The 24,741-nt window shown below is 38.3% G+C and overlaps 1 protein-coding gene across 19 annotated transcripts in view; it reads right to left on the reverse strand.

Moving 5' to 3' along the window:
* The window catches only part of LOC128865583 (phosphatidylinositol-binding clathrin assembly protein LAP), a 107,068-nt gene that overhangs the window by 61,649 nt on the left and 20,678 nt on the right, over window positions 1-24,741 (reverse strand). For all 19 annotated transcript variants that reach the window (XM_054105938.1, XM_054105921.1, XM_054105890.1 and 16 more), the window contains 2 exons: window positions 17,989-18,131; window positions 7,022-7,097 (listed from right to left, as the gene is read on the reverse strand). In XM_054105938.1, the coding sequence (XP_053961913.1) occupies window positions 7,022-7,097; window positions 17,989-18,131 (219 nt within the window). The remainder of the gene's footprint in view (window positions 1-7,021; window positions 7,098-17,988; window positions 18,132-24,741) is intronic.

Consider the following 24,741-nt stretch of genomic DNA (forward strand, 5'->3'; position numbering starts at 1 on the left):
TGCGGAATTTTGTTAATTTTTTTTTTTTGGTTTTTTGATATTAAATACAATTTTTCATGAAACATAAGAGCCGGCATTTGAAAAGTTAGCATATTTTTCAGTTATTCAGTATTTAGTTGTGGAAAGTACCAATTTTGTTATTAATTATGTTGGAGAAAAAGAGAGATGAAGAGAAGAGAGAAGAAAAGAGTACAGGTTACTATTTTTTTTGCTTTGTTGATTTGTTATTAGTTTCATGTTTGGTGTTAATAAATAATTTTATTTTCAATTCAACAATAGTAAGTATAAGTAATTATGAAATTAATATGCATGTGTGTGTGATTGTGTGTATTTTTAGTTGAACATTAGCAAGTGAGCACAAACAGAAAAGTCTCGCAAGCCAAATGCAGATTTTAATAAATTTCTTATTGACGTAAATAAATTCATGTTTTGATATTTTTATAAAAAAAATATTTTTCATAAATGTACAGCTGTGAACATGGAAATAGCAGTACCCTTAAAATTATTTTTTTTTTATTTATTTATTCAATTTTTCCCCTACAAATCATACAAATAAAAATTTCAATTCAAAATATCTACGAAAGGTTAAGGGATTTCAGATGTTCAGAATTTCTTTGAATAGATCTGGCAATTACATAAATGACGGTGCTTTATTGGCGTCGTTCGTTTTAAGCGTATCATAGAAATAACGATGCCTTCCGTTTTTTGAGGTTATAAAATAAATTCTAATAAAATTTTGCACAGATTTAGACAAAAGTACGTTTTTTATTTATATATACATTAGGGCGGGTCGATTTAAAAATCGCTCATTGCTCTGTGAAAATCGTATTCTAGGGATCAAAATAAGAAACTTTGCCGAAGGAACCATACCTCTAAAACGAATTCTGATGTCCCCCAATTTGGGTCGAACGAAAAATCCCACTTTGACCCATTTAGAGTGGTCCAATCGAGTCCAAATGTATGACCGACCCCCACTAACTTTGGACGGCCGACCCACCCATGCCAGTGGCACACCCCCTGGAACTCCCCTGGGGGGTTCCCCATACAATCATTTCAAAATATCACCATTTTTGGCCTTTACATGAGAAAATAAACTAAAAAGTTCGACCCAAATAGGGGGGCATCAGAATTCGTTTTAGAGGTATGGTTCCTTCGGCAAACTTTCTTATTTTGATCCCTAAAATATGATTTTCACAGAGCAATGGGCGATTTTTTTGCCTCCCCACAAATCGGCCCGGCCTAATATTTGCGCATATGTACATATATAAATTCACATATTTGTATTTGCATATGCCTTCTTATTGATTATTATTAATTTAATTCACTTGAAGAATTTAAAATAAAACCAAGTTTGTTAATAATACCTGTTGTTTTAATGTTATTATTATTAATTTTTTTATTACATATGAAGGAAAAAATGTATGGTAATATTTACCACATACCTTATAAGATATGTTGTATACTAATATATGTATTATATATAAACATGCATATACATATACAATTTCGCGCAATTTTCAAAAAGAACAAATCTGTATGTAAAGATGCATACAAGTCATATGGACATTTCAAATATACGAATCTATGTATTCCGTACGCAAGCAAATGTAAGCTAATGTGCTTGAACTGCAAGCGAGAGCGCGGAACGAACGACAAAGAGCACAATCGGCCCCCGCGTTCGGCAACGTTCGACATCTGGCTCTGTCCTACTTGACTGAGCATATATATGTATGTATATGTATGTATTTATATGCGCATTTGTATATAAATTCACACACTTGTATTTGCATATGGCTTCTTCCTGTGTGCATGGTAATGAACCATTTCTCTGTTGAGAATAGGACGATGATAGAAAAAGTAGGAAATGAAAGGGAGTGTTTCGAGTTTAAAGTGTCTTGAAAAAGGCAAATCGATGATGGTGCCTCTTAGTGTTGTTGACTTATTAACGTCTGATGCACAATCGAAATTGAAGATATCTTTCATGAATTTGATAAGTGTTTCGTCATTTTTCACGTTTGTGTAAATGTAACTTGACCTATTCCATTGCGATTCCATTTACCTCCTCCTCTATATCCATACAAAATATCTATCAAACAAATAAAATTAAAATTTTGTTTTGAAAATTGCAACCATTCCATCAATATTTTCTTATGACGTTGTCACGTTAAACTATCGTCAGTAAACCGACTTTACAGACAACCTCTTTTTATTTATTTTTTTATTTATTCAGTCTACAAATAATTCTTACAGACTATATTAGATAATTTTTAATTATTAGTTAAAGATTATAAACAATTGTTGCCTAAAATTATATAAACTTAGTCGAAAGTCGAGGCTAGGATAATTGTTGCAGAATCGAATGCATCTCACCATTTGTTGATTGAGGGCATAGTTAGTTCTATACCGTTGATCTACAAATAAACGAACCTGCCTTAAATCATGGTGCTTAGTTTGATATGTAATTAAACTCTGTAACTCACAACAATTTATATTGAAATTTAAAAGATTATACACGAAGAGAATCGAAAAGTAGATTCGTCTGTCCTCAAGGCTTTGCAGTTCAATTAATTTGCGTCTGCCTATATAACTAGGGAGCCCTTTAGGCCAGCGCAGCTTACACAACGCATATTTGGTAAAGACTTTTTGGACTCTTTCAATCTTATTTATATGACATTGGTAGAATGGGTTCCATATTAGAGAACAATAAACTAGTCGGCTTCGAATTAAGGAGACGTAGAGTGCTTTCAAAGTCAAGGGATCTGAAAAGTCTTCCGTATTACAACGTAAAAATCCAATCATAGAAAAAGCTTTAGAAATAATATAATCAATATGTTTCGAGAACGTAAGTCCTGAATCGAAGATTATGCCCAAGTCTTTGATTTCCTCTTTCCTACTAAGTATAGTATTGTTCAAAAAGTAATTATAGATGAACGGATTAGATTTCTTCCTGTATGAAACCACGCAGCATTTGTCGGTATTCAAGTGTAGGTGGTTCATGGTACACCAATCTTGAAGAAGTTTGAGATCCTTTTGAAGATTGGAATATACATATATATACATATTTTTTTTTAATTTTGGGGAGTATCATGCATATATTTCTTATGCTTTGACTACAGCGGGAGCTGGTGTTATTTGCCAGAAAATATAAAACTCCGCACCTTAGGCTTCCCAAATTAATCAACCAAGTTCTTCCGCTTTCATCGGAGGTTAGCTACAATATATTTGACTCCAAACTCCATTGGAAGCCACACAGTGAAAATCGGGTAAAGGCCAGTCGAGTTTTCTACTCCTGCAAATCTATGTTCGGCAGAAAATGGGGGTTCAAGCCACAGGTCGTGCTTTGGATGTACAACGTAGTTGTCCTACCAATTTTAGCATATAGTTGCCTGGTTTGGAGGGAAGGACTATAATATCTCTAAACTGGGGAGGGTGCAAAGGACTGATTGTATTGGCATCAAAGTAGTAAGTAGAACTTGCCCCAATGCTGACCTGAATGTCGTTTTGTATCGTTACTTTCCATCGACTTTTATGTTATTTTCAGTACAGCTCAAAGTGCAATCAGGTTAAGGGAGATTAGCCTCTGGAGGCAATCTCTCAAAGGACATGATAGCATTTTTGTGCAGTTAATACCGCAATACTGCAGTTAATACCGCATACCGAACTTCGGACAGATCCGCAAACTGGAGTTTGAGGCCAGAGCAATCTTTGCAAATGGGCAGGATTGGAACGAGGGGAAAATCTGCATCGAAGCTCGTACCTCTGTCTTCACTAACTGCTTCAAGATCGAATCAGGAGTCGAGCAGGGGTTTTCTCCAAATCAACCAATTTATCTATTTATTTAAAATTGCCACATACTGCTAGTGTATTTCAGCCAAAAGTCTTTGCGATCCTGCAAGCATGCAAATTGCTTAGAGAACGTGGGAGCTAGGGAGATATTAACATTTTTTTCGATAATCCTGCCGCGATCAAGGCTCGGGCGTCGCTATGGTGCAGATCCAAACTGGTCAGCTCCTGTAAGAAAGATATCAAATCTCTTGGATGTGCAGGTAGCGCTTCTTTGATCTGGGTTCCAGCACATAGCAACATAGAGGGGAATGAAATTTCTCATGAGCTTGCCAGGAAGAAGACTGGTTTGGCCTCAGAGACCTGCTAACCGGTCATCGGCATCCCCTTGACTGATATTAAAGGGCAATTGCACTATCAAGAAAGCGCAGAAGAGATGAAGCTCAATTTCTTCATGTGCTATTTTGAAAACGCTGTGGCGCCAATGCAACAGACGGAGGACGCAGAAAGTCCTGGAAACTCTACGCTATTCAATTTCCAAACTCGTAGCTGTGTTCACCTGTCATTGGACGATCGATGGAAAAGCTTCTTCAAAGCTTGTTAAGTTCTCCAAAGAGAATCCCATGAAATATGACAAATTAAAAAAGATATGAACTTAAATGTTTCTGGCATGACTGTACATAGAAGACTACGGGAAGCTGAATTAAAGAAAAGAGCCAATCCCGACATTCGCACAGAGCCATGCACCCGCATAGAAGATGTTCAACTGTCTCTTTCTCTTCTACATGCTGACAGCTTCTGCGAAAGTCGAGATATGGTGTCCCAATTATACTGGCATGCTTTCCTATAAAACGGTGGCCAGATAGGACTCCTACTAATATTCTTAAGTCTTTCCTATTAAATTAAAGTAGAATATTAGTGCGACCCATATTCCATTCTGGCCAGGCCTGCCTACTAATGCCACAGGGATGTAACTGGCTCCAGCGATTGTTAGAGCGATACTTAAAGTGCAGCTTATATGGATGTTGCCAAGGGCATAGGCATATCAACTTTGTCTTCGAGTAATAGTAGTGCCCAGTCTAACTAACTCGTCCACCTTACAGCTACCCTCAATGTTACTGTGCCTCGGCACCCAGAGCTGACCTAGATCGGAATATATATAGATATTTCTGAGTGTAATTGAGTCTTTATTTAGCGCTAAAAGGTCTTCTTTTATCGCCAAAATCGTATAGACGACACTTTAAGCCGACCGTTCTTTTGTAGGAGTAAACCACTGTTGCAGCCCTATCCTAAACGATCAGCTTCTAAGAAAGTTTCTTATCTAGGATTAAATTGAGGTATCTAGCACTATCACCGACTGACAGAACTGTACCGTTCAATATCGGAGGTCGCAAGGTAGAAATTTTACAGTTTCTTGCGAACAAGAAACCACAAGCCCAAGTATATAGAACTTTTAGAATACCTCGTATTAGACTTCAGAGAGTATCTGGAAACTTCCCTCTCAATAATATAGCAACATCGTGGGGCACAGCTTCAATCCTCCTCTTCTCTAGATCTAACAACAACTCGTTCATCATCATATTCCACCATAGAGGGGAAAGCACACCACCTTGAGGAGTACCTCCAGAGAGCCGGATGTTACTTAAACGATAGTAATAAGTATCACTATGCTATGAGGAAAATGGGAACTGTTTCCCAAACAGAAGTTTTTGCCATCTTGAAAGTAGCCGAATGGATAATCAAGAGGAGAAGGAGCGGGAAACAGATTGGAGTTTTCAGTGACAGTCAGGCTGCACTGAAGACCGTGGAGAACGCGAAGCAAACCTCAAAGATTGTTCAAGAAGCTGAATTCTGTAGCAAGACAGAACAGGCTTGTACTTATATGGGTTCCAGGACACTCCGGTGTTCAAGGAAACGAAATTGCCGACGAATTGGCCAACCGTGGATCAGCGGTGCCCCCACAGGGACCAGAGCCAATAATCGGAATCAGTCCCGCAGGAATCAAGAACTGGATCAACGATTATGTAGGCAATCTACATAAAGAGCGATGGTCCGGTCTAGAACGCTGCAGAACTGCAAAGTGTTTTGTGACAAGTCCGAACAGAAAACTGTCAAACTTTCTACTAAAACTTAGAAGCAAAGACATTCGGTTGATGGTCGGCATCATTACAGGACACAACCCATGGGGTCAGCATATGACCACCATTGGAATCATCGAGGACCCGGTATGCCTGTCGTGCTTGGAGGAGGCGGATAGCACTGAGCACTTTCTCTGTGAGTGTCCTGCTTTTGCTAGAGCACGGCTACGAGTTTTGGGTTCCAATGTCGTGAGAATGAGTAAGGAGAATATTTACAGATTTGCCAAAGAATCTGGAAAATTTTCACAGGACTAACTATCTCTATCTCTGTCTCTATTCTTTTCTATCTCTTTCTCTGATACTTTTCTCCCTCCCTCCTTAACTATCCACCCCCTTTCCAGAGCTCTAAATGCAATGGGCGTTTTAGCCTGAGAGCCACCAAATCTCCTGGTGCTCCTTGGCTCGACCTGTTCAAATTTCAATTTCACCTCCAGAGACTAATCTACGCATCGTCGAGGTTCAGTTATAGATTTGTTGAGTTAAAGAATAGAATAAAATTACAAAATAATAATAAAAACTTTCTAATCACATCATAGATTCCATTTTTTTTTTTCATCTAATATTTTTTTTTAAATCTAATAATTTTTGGTACTGCTTTTTTCGTGTTCGCAACTGTATGCATGTGCGTATGCATGAAAAATGTGTTAATATTGTTGAATATTTTCCGATTACGATTATTATTTCTATTTGATATTGTAAGTGTGCACACTAATTATTTTTATGCATGTATGTGTGGATTTGTGCAATTATGAATATGAAATAATTAATTCTATTTTATTGTATTTATGTGCAAGTGTGTGGGAAAATGCCAACTAAAAGTGCGAATATGAAAGGAATCGTATGAATATTTGAAACAAAGCGAATCAACGAATATAATTTGCATATATGGATGTGTGAATTTATGTATATATGTATGTATGTATATGTATGCATAGGCGATTCTTTCCTTTGCATTTACATTTTTTTTTCGTTTTGTTTTTTTAATCAATAAGGTTAGTGTAATAATTGTCTGCTCGTGTGCGTGAACAATTGCAAAAATTGTTTATTTTTCATTAAAAATGCTTCTTTTCTTGTTTGTTTTTGTTTATGAATTTGTTTACCTTGTACGCCGCCTTTGTCCAGAAAATTGCTGAGATTAAATGTTGAATTACTGGATGCTAAATACTGCATGAATCGCTGTGGAAGAGAGGGGAGAGAGAAAATTTTAGAAAATTTAATTATTAGAATTGCAAAATGTGGAACATTGAAAAATGCTTAAATTATTTCAAAAATATTCTACGAAAACTCGACATGAAACAAAACATGAGACTCATTTTAAGAAAAATAGAGAAGTTACTTTATCCGATAATCTTTTCCCACTATTGTAGGACGAGGGGCACTAAAGATATTTTATGTCGAAGCGTCGGCCATTAGCACACTACAGATACTAAGTTATTATTATTCTAGGACGAGAACCTGTGATTTGCTGGGTAAGCCAAGATCAGAGTTCTATCGAATTGCAGCGATGCGATCCAATTGCTGATCATTATGAACGCTTGCAAGAAATGGATTCTGTCGAAGAGCTTTGGGTGAACTAAAGTTCGGTGCTATTGATATTCGTCCCTGTTAGCTGGTGGTCAAACTAGACAACGCGTAGGTGAAGGGGTTTACTCCGATAAACTCGGAGTTAGCCAATCTTTTCGCCTACCTGATCATTGCAGTGTATTTCAGGCGGAAGTCACTGCCATAAAAGAGGGACTTAGAGTAATAAAAACGAGAGTATTAGCCCACAAATGAAGTCTTCATATACTCGGACAGTCAAGCAGCAATAAAAGCGCTAGAATCTAAAACACAATCGTCAAAAACAGTCATAGAATGTTATAAACTTCTAAATGACGTATGTAAATACCACAAAGTACACCTTATTTGGGTGACAGGCCACAGGAATATAGCAAAGAACTGCAAGGCAGATTAACTTGTTTGAACCGGTACAACACCCGACCCACAAATGGATAAGACGCGGATACCTATGCCTATAACCACTTGTAAACTACTGATAGACAGGGAATTCATCAAAAATGTAAATTCAAGTTGACAAAACCTCTCAACATGCGAACTAAGGAGACAGACATGGCCGAAATGGAACAGCGGTCGATCAAACAGCTTGTTAAGATTGAGGAGAGAAAGTACATACATATAAGAAAAATGATAGGGGTATTGTCTGATAGGCAGCCACGCTAGAAGGTAAGGACTCCCATAGTTCGATTTCGGTAGAAGCTGTCTTAATACAGAAGAAGAGGAAACAGTCAGACACCTTTTAGGTGAGTGTGAAAGCTTAGCGACAAGGAGGATCCTCACTCCTGACATGGCATTTTTAATTGATGTAGCGGACATAGCGCATCTAAAACTAACGAAGCTTTGCTTGTTTGTTAAAGCTACCGGATGGTTTGAAAAGGAACACATAGGGTAAGGATAAGTTCCAGTGGTATCACAATGGACCTACGAAAGGTCTAAGTGTATCATTGCGACAGCCACCCTACCTACCTTCCTACCTAGCTGATGGTCATATAGAATTTTGAAGCAGAGAGAAATTCAAACAGCATCGATAAATATCAAAAGTAGTTCGGCTATTGGCTCCATGTTGTTTGGTTGATTGAAGTGGAGAAATCTTATAAAGTTGTTTACGTCTATATCGGCCAGCTCTTCGAGGTTTTCCAAAAGTGGTTTGCCAAGGATTAATCCCCTCGGCAGGGCATTCACAAAGGAATTGGAGGATAGTTCGGTTTTTCTCCGGTTGATTACAACTATGGGCGTGTGTGTATATATTGTAAGGGATGCCCATTTCGGCTGCCTGCTCTCCGATGGGCCAGAAGCCACTTATCACTGCGTGGTGAGTCGACAAGCAACCCTTCATTTCATATTTGTCAATGTTGCCATTTGTTTGTGGTTGTAGGTGGGCCATAACGTTCTGCTAACTTTGCAGGTTGTCCGATCCCTTCATCTAAAATTCGCGATTCGCAGATATTTTGAGAAGATTGCATTCTTAATTGCACCCTGTGGTGTGAATATCGATTCTGCATGTATGTTATTCATGGCAGATGAGGATCTCTTGCCAGTTCGTCCGCTTTTTCGTTTCCTTCAATGTTCCGAGGTCCCGCGAGGCAGATTAAGGCAACGTTATGGTTTACGCTTAAGGCTGTTTCTGTTTTGTTCAGCCAGTTTAGAGGTTGTTGCAGTTTGACTATCCAAACATACCTATATTTATATATAATTAGGGGCGTAAACCCTTTTTGGTAGTTTGGCCGAGCTCCTCCTCCTATTTGTGGCGTGCGTCTTGATGTTGTTTCCCAAATGGAGGGACCTACAGTTTCAAGCCGACTCCAAACGTCAGATATTTTTTATGAGGAGTTTGCCATTGCCTGCCGAGGACCGACCGCTATTAGAAAAAGGTTTTTCTTCATTTTGGTCTTTCACCGAGATCCGAACCTATGTTCTCTCTGACCTCCGAATGGTAGTCACGCACTAACCCATTAGGCTACGGCGAATATACTCGTCAAGTCCTGCATTCTACTTTTATGAACGGGCAAAACCCTTTCCAAATCCAAATCCAACGATTTTTGGCAAGAGCGAAAATATGATGCGGCATAATCTACCAATTTAGAAATTTGATCGTCTCCCGATGATAGCGCTGCTTTCTTTACATATGTTCTGGCCCAGCACAGAGTTCAATGTATAGTATGCATCCAAGGAGGTCTCCTAATGGTATCATCACGGCGTTTTAGTGCTATTCCCTTCCTATGCATCCAAAGATGATGAGTAACAAAAGGACACTATACGACGTCCCACAATAACGAGACTGACGCTGCTGTAGAAAAAGTAAACATGTGACAAACTCCCCAGCTGTTTACTGTGAAGCTGTTACCTCTCGCTTCTGTAAACAGTCGGTACGTCCACAGTCTTAGTTCGCGTACGGGTTATTAAGAGGTAAGAGGTTGCGGGTTCGAATCACACGTAAAGCACGGTCCTAGCACTTTTCCAAATTTACCTACTTTCCCTGTTTCTAAAAAAATCTCACTCCTCAACCTCAAAATCGTATCCATTCCATCCTTACTCCCGCACAATAGTCAGCGCATTATTTGCATTGTGGCTGCTAAAACAAGCAAAAGCAAAGAAAAACACACAGTTACACATTGCATTAGTGACGCCAGCAAGAGGAAGTGGGCAATCGCGGTAATAGCGCAAGCAGACCAAATTTAGCGAAGTCCTCAATCATCTGTGCGATCCTTCTGGCAGAAAAATGTGACACACAGATGGCGCTCTAAGCAGCACGAAGGCGTTGTTCCTAAGCAACGACAGGTGGGTATTCCCACTATTTAGGACTGGTAGCAGCAGGCTAATCATCTACCCTGTCAGAAATCAAATAGATTAACGAAACCAACGCAAGACTGAATCTTGTCGAGACCCCATGCTCCCGAGAGGAGTGAATAAGGAAAAAAAATAAAAACTCATGCTCAGATTAAGCATGGAACCCAGAACCAAATGAATGGTAGTATGGCACAAATTTCTCAGTTGTGGTGTCCTTTAGCACAGGTAATTTCGAGTGACGATTGCAGTGTTGTACATAACCAATATTTGTGAGTTTGTCACTACAGAAATCCCTTCCCTTATCCCTTCCATTATACACCCCATAGTAGTTGAAAGCAATATCATCCTAGCATATAATTGAATTTGAAAAAGGCATAGCTAACTCCTACCTCTAGTTTTAGTAATCACTACCTGCCAAAATTTCATCAATCCCAAAACCACTCAGCTAAACACCGAAAAATTCTTAATTGAAAAACCGCAAAAGTAGAGGTATTTTCCCCCAAGCAATTCTAAGTGGCAGATTAGATGTGTTTACTCCCAGCGCTTGAGTGATTATTAAAAACCGCAAAGTATTCACACGGAGAATGAAAACAAAGAGCAACAATCCAGAAGTATGAACACAACCGTTAAAAGATGTGACAACAATGACGGATGAGTAAGCACGTTAGTTCGCTTATTTATTGCATTTCAAGGCAAAGCGAAAGTGCTCTGATAGATGTAACGGTGAAATGTGCAGAGCAGCTGAAAATTTCCCCACCGCCCAATGGGGCCAATAAAAAAAACAACTCACAAAAGAGGACCAAACAAGCCGATCCATCTTAGAAGCTTAATGCTTAATTAATTGCGGTACTTGAAACCGAAAAACAGTCACACACACATACAGAAACAAGCTACATACTTATGTAGCATATGCATCAAAGAAAGTAAAGACGAAAATTGCGTACGCATGTGGCTGAAACAGAATGCCATTTTCACTGCGTATCCTTGATTGGAGAGCGAAGGGCAACAGAGCTGCAAACAAATGGCCTTGCGGCTTTTTATTAGGTTGTGCTGGCACGCTCCTCCATAGGGAAAAACAGAGCGAACGATGCGATCGGGTTGACTAAAGCAATTTGACGCCAGCAAATGTCAGGCAACTGAGGCAGTAAGGAATGTAAAAAACAAAATACTTTCAGGGAATAAGTAATAGAAAGTGAGCACGAAACTGAGTTGGCGACTATAACATAAGAATATATTGAACCTTAGTGCGCACTTCTGTACCAATTTGTGATGTGCATCCGGATTTGTTCAAAGTTGCATACCGACATTGAGAGAAGCTATTTCATGGTAAAAGTGCTCTCAAAGGCAATCGCTACCATTGTTTTTTTGTATTTCTTTCCTGGCCAGGTGGAACCGAGTCTAAGGCCTTTTAGCCAACAAGCAATATGCCACGCGCAACGAAAGCTGAGCCACGGCAACCGACATATGTAACATAAATATGTATGTAGTTATGCATTGTTAGGTACATACATATGTGTGTGCATATGTACATGTGAATAGGCAAATAAATTGCTAGGCAACAGCCAGTGAACCAGAAGAGAGTCATCAATCTTCTGCTGTTAACAAAACGCGTATGAAACGTGAACGACTATTCGTGAGAGAACTGCCAGTGACAAACTCATATACGAAGACGAAAGACCAAACACCAAAGAGAGGAGAGACCAAAGTAACCTTGCCTTGCAAGGCAATATTCTAATTTAAATTCCATTGAAATTTGCTACATTTAAGCACGAAGAAAATATGGGACCTAAATATTAAATAAATAAAAATAAAGAGGCTGAGAAACTTTTGAGCAAAGCGTTTAAGAGCTTTATGGACAAAATTTCGAGAGAATTTTCCTTGTGGAGAGTTGGGTGTGGATTGTGGAGTAAAGTGGTGGGTGGTAGCTTTTTGCTTTTTAGTGCTGGACTGAGACCCCAATTGCGCTGCTGAAAGCAGTTAATGTCCCATTAAAACTAGTAGTGATAAACCAGATTACCATTGCCATATGGCGGTCCGTAATGTGAAGTACAAGGCGGAACTCAGAGATTGACCCATATGATCTAATTAAAAGTTACATCATATCGTTAGTAAGACATATCTCACAATGTATAAATCAGTTATCGGGTGTTTTTTTAGCTGCGATATCGATAACTATGGTTTGACAGCTGAGAATGTCCAACTGTGTTGACATTTTTGTTCAGTAAGGTTTGGCAGAACTTCATAATCCTTTAACGACGCTTTCAAATTGTGAAAATTTACTTTGAAAAAATAAAAATTAAAATATGTTCCCAAAGCATAGAAGAAGACGCCGAAATGTCGATTCGTCGTCGTTCTCAATTTGTTGGCCTTTGTCCTTTGACTGCGTGGAAAATTTTACGCAAGGATCTTGGCTTACGTGCCTATAAAATACATCTCGTGCAAGAATTTAAGCCAAATGACCTTCTTTTGTGTTGCATTTTTCCTAATTGGGCTCAATCAGATTTATTGAAAAAAGTAGTCAAAAATTGGACTAATTGAACGGTGCGGCGGTATTGATATTGTCGGCTTGAACAGGATAATCCAGTTTGAAGAAGGAAGCAGAAAAAGTGGGTAAAGCAAAAACTCCTGCGCCTTAGACAACTCGTCACTGTTGGCAGCAGCGAACTTGAAGTGGTGAAGGGCTTTGTTTATCGAGGTACCAGTGTTAACAGCCAGAACGACATCAGCCTAGAGATTAAACGAAGTATAACTCTTGGCAAAAAGGCGTTACTTTGGGATCAGTAGACAATTGATAAGTAGAGCTCTCTCAGAAAAAACGAAAATATAGTTGTACAAAAGTCTAATCATCCCCGTCGTTGTATATGGCGCAGAAGCTTGCGCAATGACGACAACTAATGAGGGAGAATTGGCAGCATTTCTCCGAAAAATCGTTGGTCCTCTTCGCGTAGGCAAGAATGAGTTCCGTATCCGATGGAACATTGTCCTGGTCATGTCTCGAGGATGAACGAAAGTGCTCCGACACTGTTGTCCTTCGGGAGGGAACGACGAGAAAGAGGAAGACCAAATCTACGTTGGGAAGATCAAGCGAGGCATAAACTGGCAGCCCCAACTGGTGGCAGCAAGCAGCGAACCGATGTTTTAGATTCGGCCAAAACCGACATACGGTTGTAGTGCCATCTAAGTAAGTATTGAGTGCCATGAGTTCTCCTGGGAAAAGAATGAGCCCATCTTAAAGAACGACTTGCGAAACTGGATCAATTAAAATCCATTGTTAGTCAAATACTTTCTGAGGAGCATATTACAAAAAAAACATGTCTTGACATAGATCTTTTTTGTGGGAAACTTCTAATTTTCAGTTATAGGTTGTCAAAGCCTTGGTGAGACGTACCGAAAGTACAGAAGCGGGTAAAATATGATACAACAATTAAGTTGGAAATACTGAGTTAAGTTCTATTTTATGTATTTCTGTATGGTTTTGGTATCGCAATTTTTGCCAAACGACGGGCTTTTGGATTTAGGATATTCATCTTTGTAAAACGTGAAAACAATCATAGCAAAATTGGGAAACATGACTAAATTAAGAGTATAGTTTGAGTCCAGCTCCAGAATGATATTTAAGTTCGCGTTGAGAACTAACTTTTTTTCACTGGATAAACGTAATTATTGTCAGCCTAACAATTGTCGTTTATATTGAGAATTTGTTGAATTGGAACCCTAAGCACAGATTGAATGTTGGTGATCTGATAAGTTGGTACTCTCTTCAGCTAGTTGTCAACTTAACCTTTAATTGCACTCAAACATACCCGTAAATGCTTATTGGAATCTAATGAAATATAGCAAATAACCTAAAATGAAACCACAAAAATAGAATAATACAGACGTCAATAGAAACGCCCAGTATTTTCACATATGAAGCGCCTGTTTCTATACCAATTCCATGCCATCAATAATATACAATTACGCGCACAATGCCATGAGCTATGAGCACAAATAAAACAATCAAGCGGAGAAATGACAGCGATTGTCGATTGAGGGTTGTAAGCAATAAATAAAATAAATAAGTTTTTGATATACATAAATATATTTGCATATGTACATAGGTATATATACTTATATGTACAGTTGCGGGCATAGAAATTAGAAGAGGTGGTGAGTTTGCATGGTGAAAAGAATTCAGAGGTGTGCACAACATCAGGCCGTTAACCGGCTCTCAACGATTTTGAAGGAATGAGTTGATTGGTCGACTTAACACGACAGCGGTTCGTTTACAAAAAAACTAAGATTGTGTTGGTGATATACGAAAAAATTAAGACAGTCTCCGCTCATGTTACCGCGTCGTCTATTATCCTGGTGTCCAGGTATAAGAGTTAGAATCAGTCAACAATAATGGTATAAAACCATGCAATATTCGTATAATTATGAAAGGACAAGGTGTGCGTTAGGAAGATTAGTTCGACAGAGAATCGCTGTTTGGAACAAAAGACTTCAAAAAAAGTTTCAAAACCGCCAAAGGCATTAGGAGAGAGTTCATAAAAAACGCCGATACCGAAATTTGTATGCGAAAAGTTTGCCGAAGTCTTCAAGATATTTTTTAACCACTCAGCATCCTATCATATCTCCACTGCTGGCAACGAAAGAGTACCAAAATCGCCACCATACAGAGAAATTTAATTTAATTGAATTTGTTTTTGCTTCCGAGAGTTTGTTGTATATAACCGGGGAACGCCATAGCGACGAATGTAGGCTGTGGTAGTGGCTGAATGATCGTATTGTTAGAAAGCAGATCCTAATAGATCGAACACTGAACGCCATGAAGTATCGACGGGTGCTTGAGGAAAGTTTGACCCCATCGATTGAAGAGTGCTATAAATAGATGACTGACCTTATCTTTCTAAACAATTCTGCACCCTATTATCTTGGCAAAATGGTATGTAGCAGTGAATATAGTGAATATCTTGATCAAAAAGTTCGCGGAATATATTAAAATAATTCAAGAGACAAGTTTTTTTTCCTCAAAAGTGATATTATCGCCTTCGAAGTACTCCCCAGCCAGAGCAATTCACGTATGCCAGCGTTTGTTCCAGCTCGCGAAACATTGCTTGAACTCTATTTGGGGTAAAGCCATCAGAGCCGTCTTGGATTTTTCCAGTACTTCCTTTCGGCTGTTAAAACGCAACGCGTTCCCCGTAATGGTTTTTCGACTCGATCAGAGAGAAAAAATCGCAAGTAGCCATATCAGGTGAATTAGATGGCTGTCGGATGGTGTTCGTATCGTTCTGGGTCAAAAATTCACGAATAATGTAGGCACTGTGCGACGGTGCGTTATCCACGAGCTGTTTTCCGACAAATTCTTTCCTTTTCCTCCTCAAACGTCTCATAACGTATAAATAATAGTTCTTATTAATTGTCTAATATTTTGGCAAAAATTTGTGCTGTACAATACTCGTTGTTTATTCCATAAAAGCCGTAAGCGAAGCTTTTTTTTTTTTTTGACTAAAAACGACATGTTTTTTTTTGTACTTGGTTCATTCGGAGCTCTCCACTTACTCGCCTGATGTCTGGTTTGCATGTCGTACACATAAATCCAAGTCTCGTCTCCAGTAAAGACACGTTTCATAAATGTTGAGTTGGATTCAGCCTTGGAAATCATTTCTTTAGCGATGTCAGCGCGGTCCCTTTTTTGTATGAAATTCAGTTGCTTTGGGATCAACTTTGCAGCAACACGGGGCAAGCTCGAATCATTAACTACAATGTCCTGAATGGACCCGTAAGCTATTTTCAAGTCCTCTGCCAATTCTCTGATGGTTTTTGATCAACTTTCTCTCATTTTATTGCTGATTTTAACAGTTTTCTTCATCCTGGATGGACTCACGATCTCTTCTGGAGCGTCCATGCCACTCGTAAACGTCCGCTTTGTTTAAGGGGTTATACGCAGTTATGACTTTCAAAAAAATCGATTTTTTTTATTGCATTTTTGTAATGTACATATATTCAAAAGTATACGCACGAAATTTGAAGTAGATCTAAGCAATACTTTCGGAGTTATACCTAAATATGTAGAGATGCCTCGGCACGTTTTAAGGTAGGTATTGAAACTTTAAACGTGTTTTTTTCAAAACGGCATTTTTCAAGTCGGTGTACACGATATCTCGAAAACGGCTTGTTTGATCGGTCAACCGTTTTAACTCAATCTTTAAAGATACATTTTCTAGTAATTAATCGTTCCTTTTGTAAATCTGATACTTATTTTCCATTTTATAATCAATTTACGGCCAAATTTTAACGTAAAAATCGAAATCGTTTCTTTTAAAAGCTGTCATTTTGTGAAAATTCACTATTTTGATTAGCCGAACGATTAATTACTAGATAATCTAATATATTACAATAACAAAATTTGTTTGGTTTTTTGATTTCAGATAATCCAATCCTGAGTTACGATGTACACCGTAAATCGTCTTTTTTTAAAGGAGGTTCCAGAAATCGCCTGCAGCGCGCTCTATAATCAACATTTTCATAAATAAAAAATTTTGTTACGTTCTTGAAGGATGCTTTTATAACCGCCAAAAATTTTCAAATTAAAATATTCTGAAGTTTCTTCAGGATAAATCCTTGACAACCCGTCTTTTATTTGCTTCATAACTGCGTATAACCCCTTAAAGTATCATTACCGAAACAGTTTCCCAATATTTCTAAGGTTTTCGCATCATTGAATTCATTTTTAACGCAACATTTAATATAAAGGCACCAAAGAAAAACGCCACAAAAATTGAGACCAAAAAAACGCTCCAAACAGTAGGCACCAAAAATATATATCCTACAAGTTTGCACCATCAAATAAGCGCCAAAAAGAAGCCAGTGTTATTTCTCATTAGAAATTAGCAACCACAAGGAAAAACTCAGGAAAAATAGCCTAAAGTGTATGTAAGATATACACACAAGATATATACAGCTCTCTCTCTCCTTTTCCTCTACGTTATATCTTTTTTCTCTCTCGCGGAACGAAAATGCCCAAAACATTGTATGGCCTTGAAATTTTACTCTCCATTCTCGCTCGTCGACCGACGCCTAAGAAGTTTCACTTCAAAAACAGAACTCAAATCAGTTGAATTAGAGTATCACCTGAGAGTTGTTCCTGGACCTTTTTCATCGAGATGGTATTTCTTTTTCTATTAAAAAATTATTTCTCTGAAATATTTTTCTCCACAGCCAACTGACGTGGTAACAGCACCCACCTTAACCACATAAAGAACGACCAGCGTAAAAATGAAGATAACAACGAGGAGGCCGAAGACTTTTTAATATTTCAATAACTCGTTCGAAAAGACTTCAAAATATTTAACTATATATACATAAATATTTATTACACAATATCTCTTCCAATAAGCTATTCAGCGATAAAAGGATACAAGATTACGCAGATTGAGTTGGAAAAATGAGCGTAACTTTGCTGTGACGTAAATGCAGACGAGATGCGTGATTAAGAAAAGTGTCAAAGTGGCCGGGTAAGTTAATCTAACCGAGGAAGATAAAAAAAATTAAAAGGAGGAAAAGTTATTTGCAAAAAAAAACTCTAGAATATCTTCAACTCAACAGCTAATTCTGTCAATTTCTGTATAAACATAAAAGTAAAAAAGATTTTTGGTGTCCGGATTTTTATTTACGCAACTGTGGAAATAATTGAAAATTTTAGCAAAAAAACGGTATGTGCTATTTCGGTACTCACCTCATTGCCATATGCCATCAAGTGATGAGTGGTTATCAGCGCTTTATAGACCACCACCCAATTGGTATTCTGTGAGCGTTCGATAAGTAAATTGGCCAAATGTGGTATGGAGACATTCGGTTCGTTTGTGCAGTGTACTAAATCTGCAAGGCAATAAAGAATAAAATGGAAACAAAGAATTAATAAATATTTTTAAATGTCATGAGCTAAAAGTTATGTACTCCATAGATATAATTTTTATAGCAATTCGGCAAAGAATTCACAGCAGAATGGCTAGTGATACCCAGCGAACGTTTTGTCGCTTATCATTTAAGTAAATCATTTAAAGTACTAAAAATTATTTTTTTTTTGGTTCGCGGGTAAAAACATATTTTAAGTAAATATAGAGAATTGTATGTTAGTACATTTAAAACATAAGAATTTCATTTCTTAAAATTGAAATCATAAAGCGGCCACTGTGTAATGCTTTACTGCCAGCTTATCAACACGAATTTGATAAAAGTGCAAAAGTGTTTTTCAACAGCTTCCTTTCACTCAATTCATTTATTATTATTTTTTAACCATTTTGTGTTTGTTGTATTTTAAGTGCTTATCAATTTCTTTGTGCTTGCGGGCGCTTATGTGAATATGCATTTAATTTATTTGTAGTTACCAGCTTAATATGGCAAGTCATTAAACCTTAAATAAATATCAAAAAGTTAAATTTCTGTTTTCTGTACTTGAGCAGAATATTTAAGTTCAACTAATAAAAACGTCCAAAGGTGCTAAGTAAGCTCAACAGCTTTGACTTACGCTCTGAAAATGCATATTCAATATAGTCTAATAAAACGTGTCAACTAGAATACGCCTCCCAGTGTTTCGTTAGTAAGAAAAATATTTGCAAAATAATAATATAAAAGAAAAAACAAGCAACCGAAAAGAAAACAAGCAGCTACATATTATACAAATTGATAATACTCGCCTACATTTGTATGCTTAAGCAGGGTACACATTTGCTGCATATGCACATACATTTTTATGTACATATTAACGTATTCACGTAGCGAGAGTGAGGTATTCAAAGATAATGTGTTCCAGCAATTCATTGCCCATCTCACAAAATGGCAGAAACTTATTTCTTATATTATTTATGAAAGACCCAGTTTACTGCGGCGGAAGCAGACTCAACAGTGTCTCACGGATAGAATAATAAATTTTTTCGCCTGTTTATATTCTATAAATTCTATATAGTACACTTAAACGTTCCCTCCATTGTGGAACAACATCAAGACGCACACCATAAATAGGAGGAGGAGCTCGGCCAAACACCCAAAAAGAGTGTACGCTCCAATTATATATATATATATATATATACGAGGGGTGCCTTTTATGTGTCGGGATTAGAGAACAAAAACAAATTTTAATCATCGAAAATCACTTTGTTGTTTTTCAAAATATTCTCCATGAAGATCTATACACTTTTGCATGCGTTTGAACCAATTGTCGAAGCATTTTTGCCACTCTGAATGAGGTACCTCCAAAACATGCATTCTGAATGCCGCAACCGCTTCTTCAGGTGTCGAAAAACGTTGACCTATCAGTTTGTTTTTTACGTACGGGAATAAAAAGAAGTCATTCGGTGCCAAGTCAGGACTATACGGCGGATGACCCATTAATTCGATGTTTTGGGTGCTCAAAAATGCAGTTGTTTGAGCCGATGTGTGAGAGCTGGCATTGTCCGGGTGAAGAGTGATCCGTCTTTGGCGATTGGTTTTCCTAATTTCTTGGAAGACAACTGGCAAACAAATGGTTGTGTACCACTCAGAATTTACTGTTCTGCGTTGTTCTAGTGGTACGGTTGCGACATGTCCAGTTTTTCCGAAAAAACAGGCGACCATTTGCTTGGAAGCGCTTCGTGCGCGAACAACTTTTGTTGGGTTTGGCTCATCTTGAAACACCCATACAGTCGACTGCTGTTTACTTTCGGGCTCATACGCGTAAATCCATGATTCATCACCTGTCACGATGTCATAGACGTGTTTCGAAGCCCCGCATGATCGTATTTTTTGAACATTTCCTTCGACCAATCGACTCGAGCCTTTGTTTGAGCGATTGACAAATTGTGTGGGATTCAACGCGAACAAATTTTTTTGACAGTCAAATGTTTATGCAAAATTGAATGTATGCTGGTCCCACTAATGCCTAAGATTGTCTTAATCTCACGATAGGTCACATGACGATCTTGCAATATCAGTTCGCGCACAGCATCAATGGTTTTCGGAACAACAACTGATTTTGGACGACCTTCACGAAATTCGTCTTGGAGTGAACTAAGACCAGGATTGACTTCACCATACCATCGATAAACACTGGTCCTTGATGGAGCTTTATCGCCAAAAAATGAATTAAGTTCATCCATGCAATGTTGCTGAGTTAATCCACGTCGAAAGTTGTAAAAAATAATCGCACGAAAATGTTCACGATTTAATTCCACTTTTGGACCAAGATGAATCTTTTAAGTTACTGTAAACAGCACAAATAGCGATACAGCTGTCAGTTGCCAGATTGCAACACCAGGGTTGCCAAATCCCGACATATAAAAGGCACCCCTCGTAAAAAGGTGCGCGGGTCTCACGAGGCAGTTGAAGCTCTTCGTTTGCGACGGGTGATGGTTGGAATCCAATGACGGCATTTGGGCACCGGGAGTTTACGAAGATGGTAAGAGACTTCCGATGAATGTCGTTTAGTGTTTGTCAGTGAACTGTCTGATCCAGTAACTGTAATTGTATTCAATCCTAGATCTCGTCAGTATAGTCGAAGAGATGTATCCTAGCTCGCCTGGGAGGTGGCTCGTCGGCAGATGCCTTGCCGTCCGGCATTATGTAAGATTAGCATCGCAAAAACAAATTTCTATACATGAGTATTTTCTCGAAAAAGTGTGGAAAAGCCCCAATGCACCAACACCAGTTTTGATTCATTCCTCTAACAGATCTCACATATGAATGTTTTATACATAAAGTGTTTTGCCTCTACGTTCAATTAGTTAGAAAAAATATCTAACAGAAAATCGCTTCCTAAATTGTTTCGTTCCTGTACTATTTCTGTTCCTACAGGGTATGTGCCTGTGATATAAATAAATGCATTAATATTGAAACTCCCTGCTCCGTTGCTAACATGAAATCTACGCTGCGCTGATTCCTCTTTTAAGGGGCGTTGCTCATTAGCATAATGACGCCAATGTTTGCAGATGTTTTATTTTTAAGTCAGCCGACTGTCACAAATCGATTTAAGTAGCTGCACATATTTTAATTAATTAAAATGCATGTATGTATGTATACTTCGTTGTTATCATACCCTTGGACAATCTGTGCATTCGGGGCTGGGATGACGAGTGAGCAAATGCAATTTTAATATATAAAAATTATAGGATTTATTCAAGGAATAAAGAAAAATTATGTATGCATCGATTGGAAGTCACAAAAACAGTCGCATTATAACTGCAGAGGATAAAGTGAGCACTACAGTTGCCTTTTTAGCTTGTGAATTGCTAATTAATGAAAACTTTCCACAATAAAAAGCTACCAGCGGCTTGACTGAGTTCTTCCTATATTGTTATTGTTTTACTTGTTTTCCACGAGAAAAACAATTAATGCACAACTTACCATTGAACGAATTCTCCATTACGAGCTCCTATATGGCCATCACCATCTTTCTGGCAGCATTTGAAGACAGAGACATCTTCACAAGGACCTAAGTACTGCATTTCCGCAAAAGCGGTATTTAAAATAGGAAATTTCGAAGAAATATAGAGCATTTCTCTAAACGAATTGTACACTGCGATTGACTTGAGCATGATCGCAGAAACCAATAAAAATGGTCCTGACTACTTCCTGCAGGGTCTCCAAAGCGCTCTAGCCAAAACTGAATCTTAGAAGCACAAACGTCTGCTTGGATTCAACAGATCAACCACCAGCGTCCTCACAGGTGTTGTAACGAGCCACCGCAATATTAGCGCCCTAGCCAGTAGAATGGGTGTACCTCACAAAGGCGTCGCCAGGAGTTGTGGAGATGAAGAAGAAATTGAGTCGGTAAAACAACTCTTCTGTGAATGTCTTGCACTTCAAAAGAGCCATGCCAAATATCTCGGCGATTATTTCTTTGAAGACCTGGGAAATGTGCAAAGTGTCTCACTGGAGGGACTAATTAGCGTCTTAAAAAGACCTAAGTGCTGCAAACAACTTAGTCAGGGGATGGAAATAAAATGCAGGTATCGCAACCTTGGCCACAAACCTTGTTGATGTTGTTATAGCAGTAACTTTGCTTTGTCAGTGTAGTGTAGCTCATCTAATTGTAGGCCTAGGAAACTTACTGTTTCGACAGGTTGGGTCCAGAGGGAGAGGGGTGTTAGATGAGTGGGTTTGATGGGGCATGTGAAAAGGTGGTTAGTGTCGTGCGGGGTGCCTTCACATGTCGGGCATATATTGATGAGTATGTCGGGGTCGATTCTGGATAGGTAGGCGTTTAACCTACAGAACGTAATTACGCGGGACTCTCGCGGAAGTTGGAGCTCTTCGTCTAAACTAGCCTTGTCTATTGTACAGTACCCCAAACCTTGTTGATCACTCCCTGTGGGTCTTAAGGTCTAGGCATGTCTTAAGATGAAACCACCTGTTGCACTGATCACATCTAACCGAAACGGAGTTCGGGTGGCGCCGTTTTTGGCAAGCGCTGCTCCAGTGACATTAGTCAGGCAGCCTTTAGTCAGTACGAATGAAATATGAAGTAGTTTCTGCTTGTGTTCTTCGGTTGCATTCTCATTCCCCATTGCGTAGTAACCTTCTTCAAACTCAAATTTTTGGTTAGGCTACTTTATAGACTGCTTCTATGAATACGCTTTGCTACTTAGCCCGCCGTTGAGCAGCCGGGTCTGGCCAGACTTTTTCGACTTAGGACGTGAATTTAACATACTTCTATTATAGCTAACGACTTGAGCTTCCAGGTAGCTTACTAAAATGTAATTTTCTAACGATTTGTGAATATAACCTTTTAAAAAGGATCCCCGAACAGGATGAAGAATGGCCAGACCCGAGTGTCCAACCGAAGGTTTTAAAAAAGGTGTCCAACGGAAGGTTAAATTATTTTTATTTTAATTTTGATACGCACTACAAGAGTTGAGGAAAGATTTATTATAAAACATATGCGCCTAAAATTTCTTTAGAATAATGTGGCGCTTACGACCGCTTGAGATTTACCATAGATGTGTATGTATTGGGTTGGCAACTAAGTAATTGCGAATTTTAGAAAATCAAAGACAATTTTTTCATGGAACTTAATAACTTTATTCTGTAATGTATTGCCCATTTAGATCAATGACCTTTTGCCATCTTTCAGGCAGCATCATAATCCCACGATCATCAAACTTTTGGTTTTTATTAGCAAAATACTGACTCGGGTACGATTTGACATCATCATCATTATTGAAATTTTTCCCATTCAAGGAGTTCTGTAAAGATCGAAACAAAAAGTAATCAGATGGTGCAAGGTCAGGACTATATGGTGGATGTGGCAAAACATCCCAACCAAGCTCCAATAGTTTTTGCCGAGTGGCCAAAGATGTGTGTGGCCTTGCATTGTCATGATGAAATACAATACTTTATCGATTTGTCAATTCGGGACGCTTTTCTTCAACTGCATTGTTTAATTTCGTTAGTTGTTCAATGTAGACATCAGAATTGATCGTTCGGCTGGGTGGTAAGAGTTCAAAGTAGACAATTCCTTTGTAATCTCACCAAACTGATAACAAAATCTTCTTTTGATGAATATCAGCTTTTGATGTTGTTTGGGTTGGTTCACCTGATTTGCTCCACGATCTTTTCCACTTGGTATTGTTGAAACCAACCCCTTTTTCAACGCCGGTTAGCAATGGTTTTATCATTTTTTTCTTTTTTTCATTCATTTTTATTACGTTTCTTTTAGCAAATCGCAGCTGTTAATGCGATCTTTCGGTTCGTGAGGAACCCATGTATCGAGTATTTGAACATAGTCAAGTTGTTTTAAGTGATTTTCAATGCATGTATGTCACCCCTGAAGCTTCTCTGCAATCTCACGTGTTGTACTGTGACGATCCGAATCGATTATTGCTTTGATTAGGGCGTCATCAACTTCAACTGGACGACCCGAGCGTTTTTCATCTTTGAGTGAAAAATCACCAGAACGAAATTTGGCAAACCAATTTTGACACTGCCGTTCTTTTAAGGCTTCGTCAACATAAACAGCACATAACTTTTTATGAGCTTGCGATGCGGTTTTTCCTTTGCGGAAATAAAAAAGCAAAATATGACGAAAATGTTCCTTTTGCTTTTTTCAATTTTTCAACGAACGCCAAACGAACACTACGCAACCCATCAAAAAACTTTTTTTTACTGATTGACAGCTGAATGGCTATTAAATAACAAAATGTGTTTTGGACTTGTACTACGTCTGCAAACCTAAAAATTCAACTGAAGCCATCTATTAGTGAAATCCGCAATTACTTAGCTGTCAACACCATATATATTATTATAATTTTATTAAGAACGTGCAGTGCCATTAGAAAAATTGGGTTTCTGTAAGTTTTGATGCAATATTTCAGTTGAGACCGAAACCAGAACTTTCAGACCAACCGCCGTTGCTCGACGTACAAATGACGTCTGCGACTATGGGCGTCAAGAATTTCATTGATTCAAAATTGTATAGCTATAACACAAGTTTTATAAACGTTTATATGTATATGTG

This window comes from Anastrepha ludens, chromosome 2, assembly GCF_028408465.1.
Source record: "Anastrepha ludens isolate Willacy chromosome 2, idAnaLude1.1, whole genome shotgun sequence".
Lineage (NCBI taxonomy): Eukaryota > Metazoa > Arthropoda > Insecta > Diptera > Tephritidae > Anastrepha > Anastrepha ludens.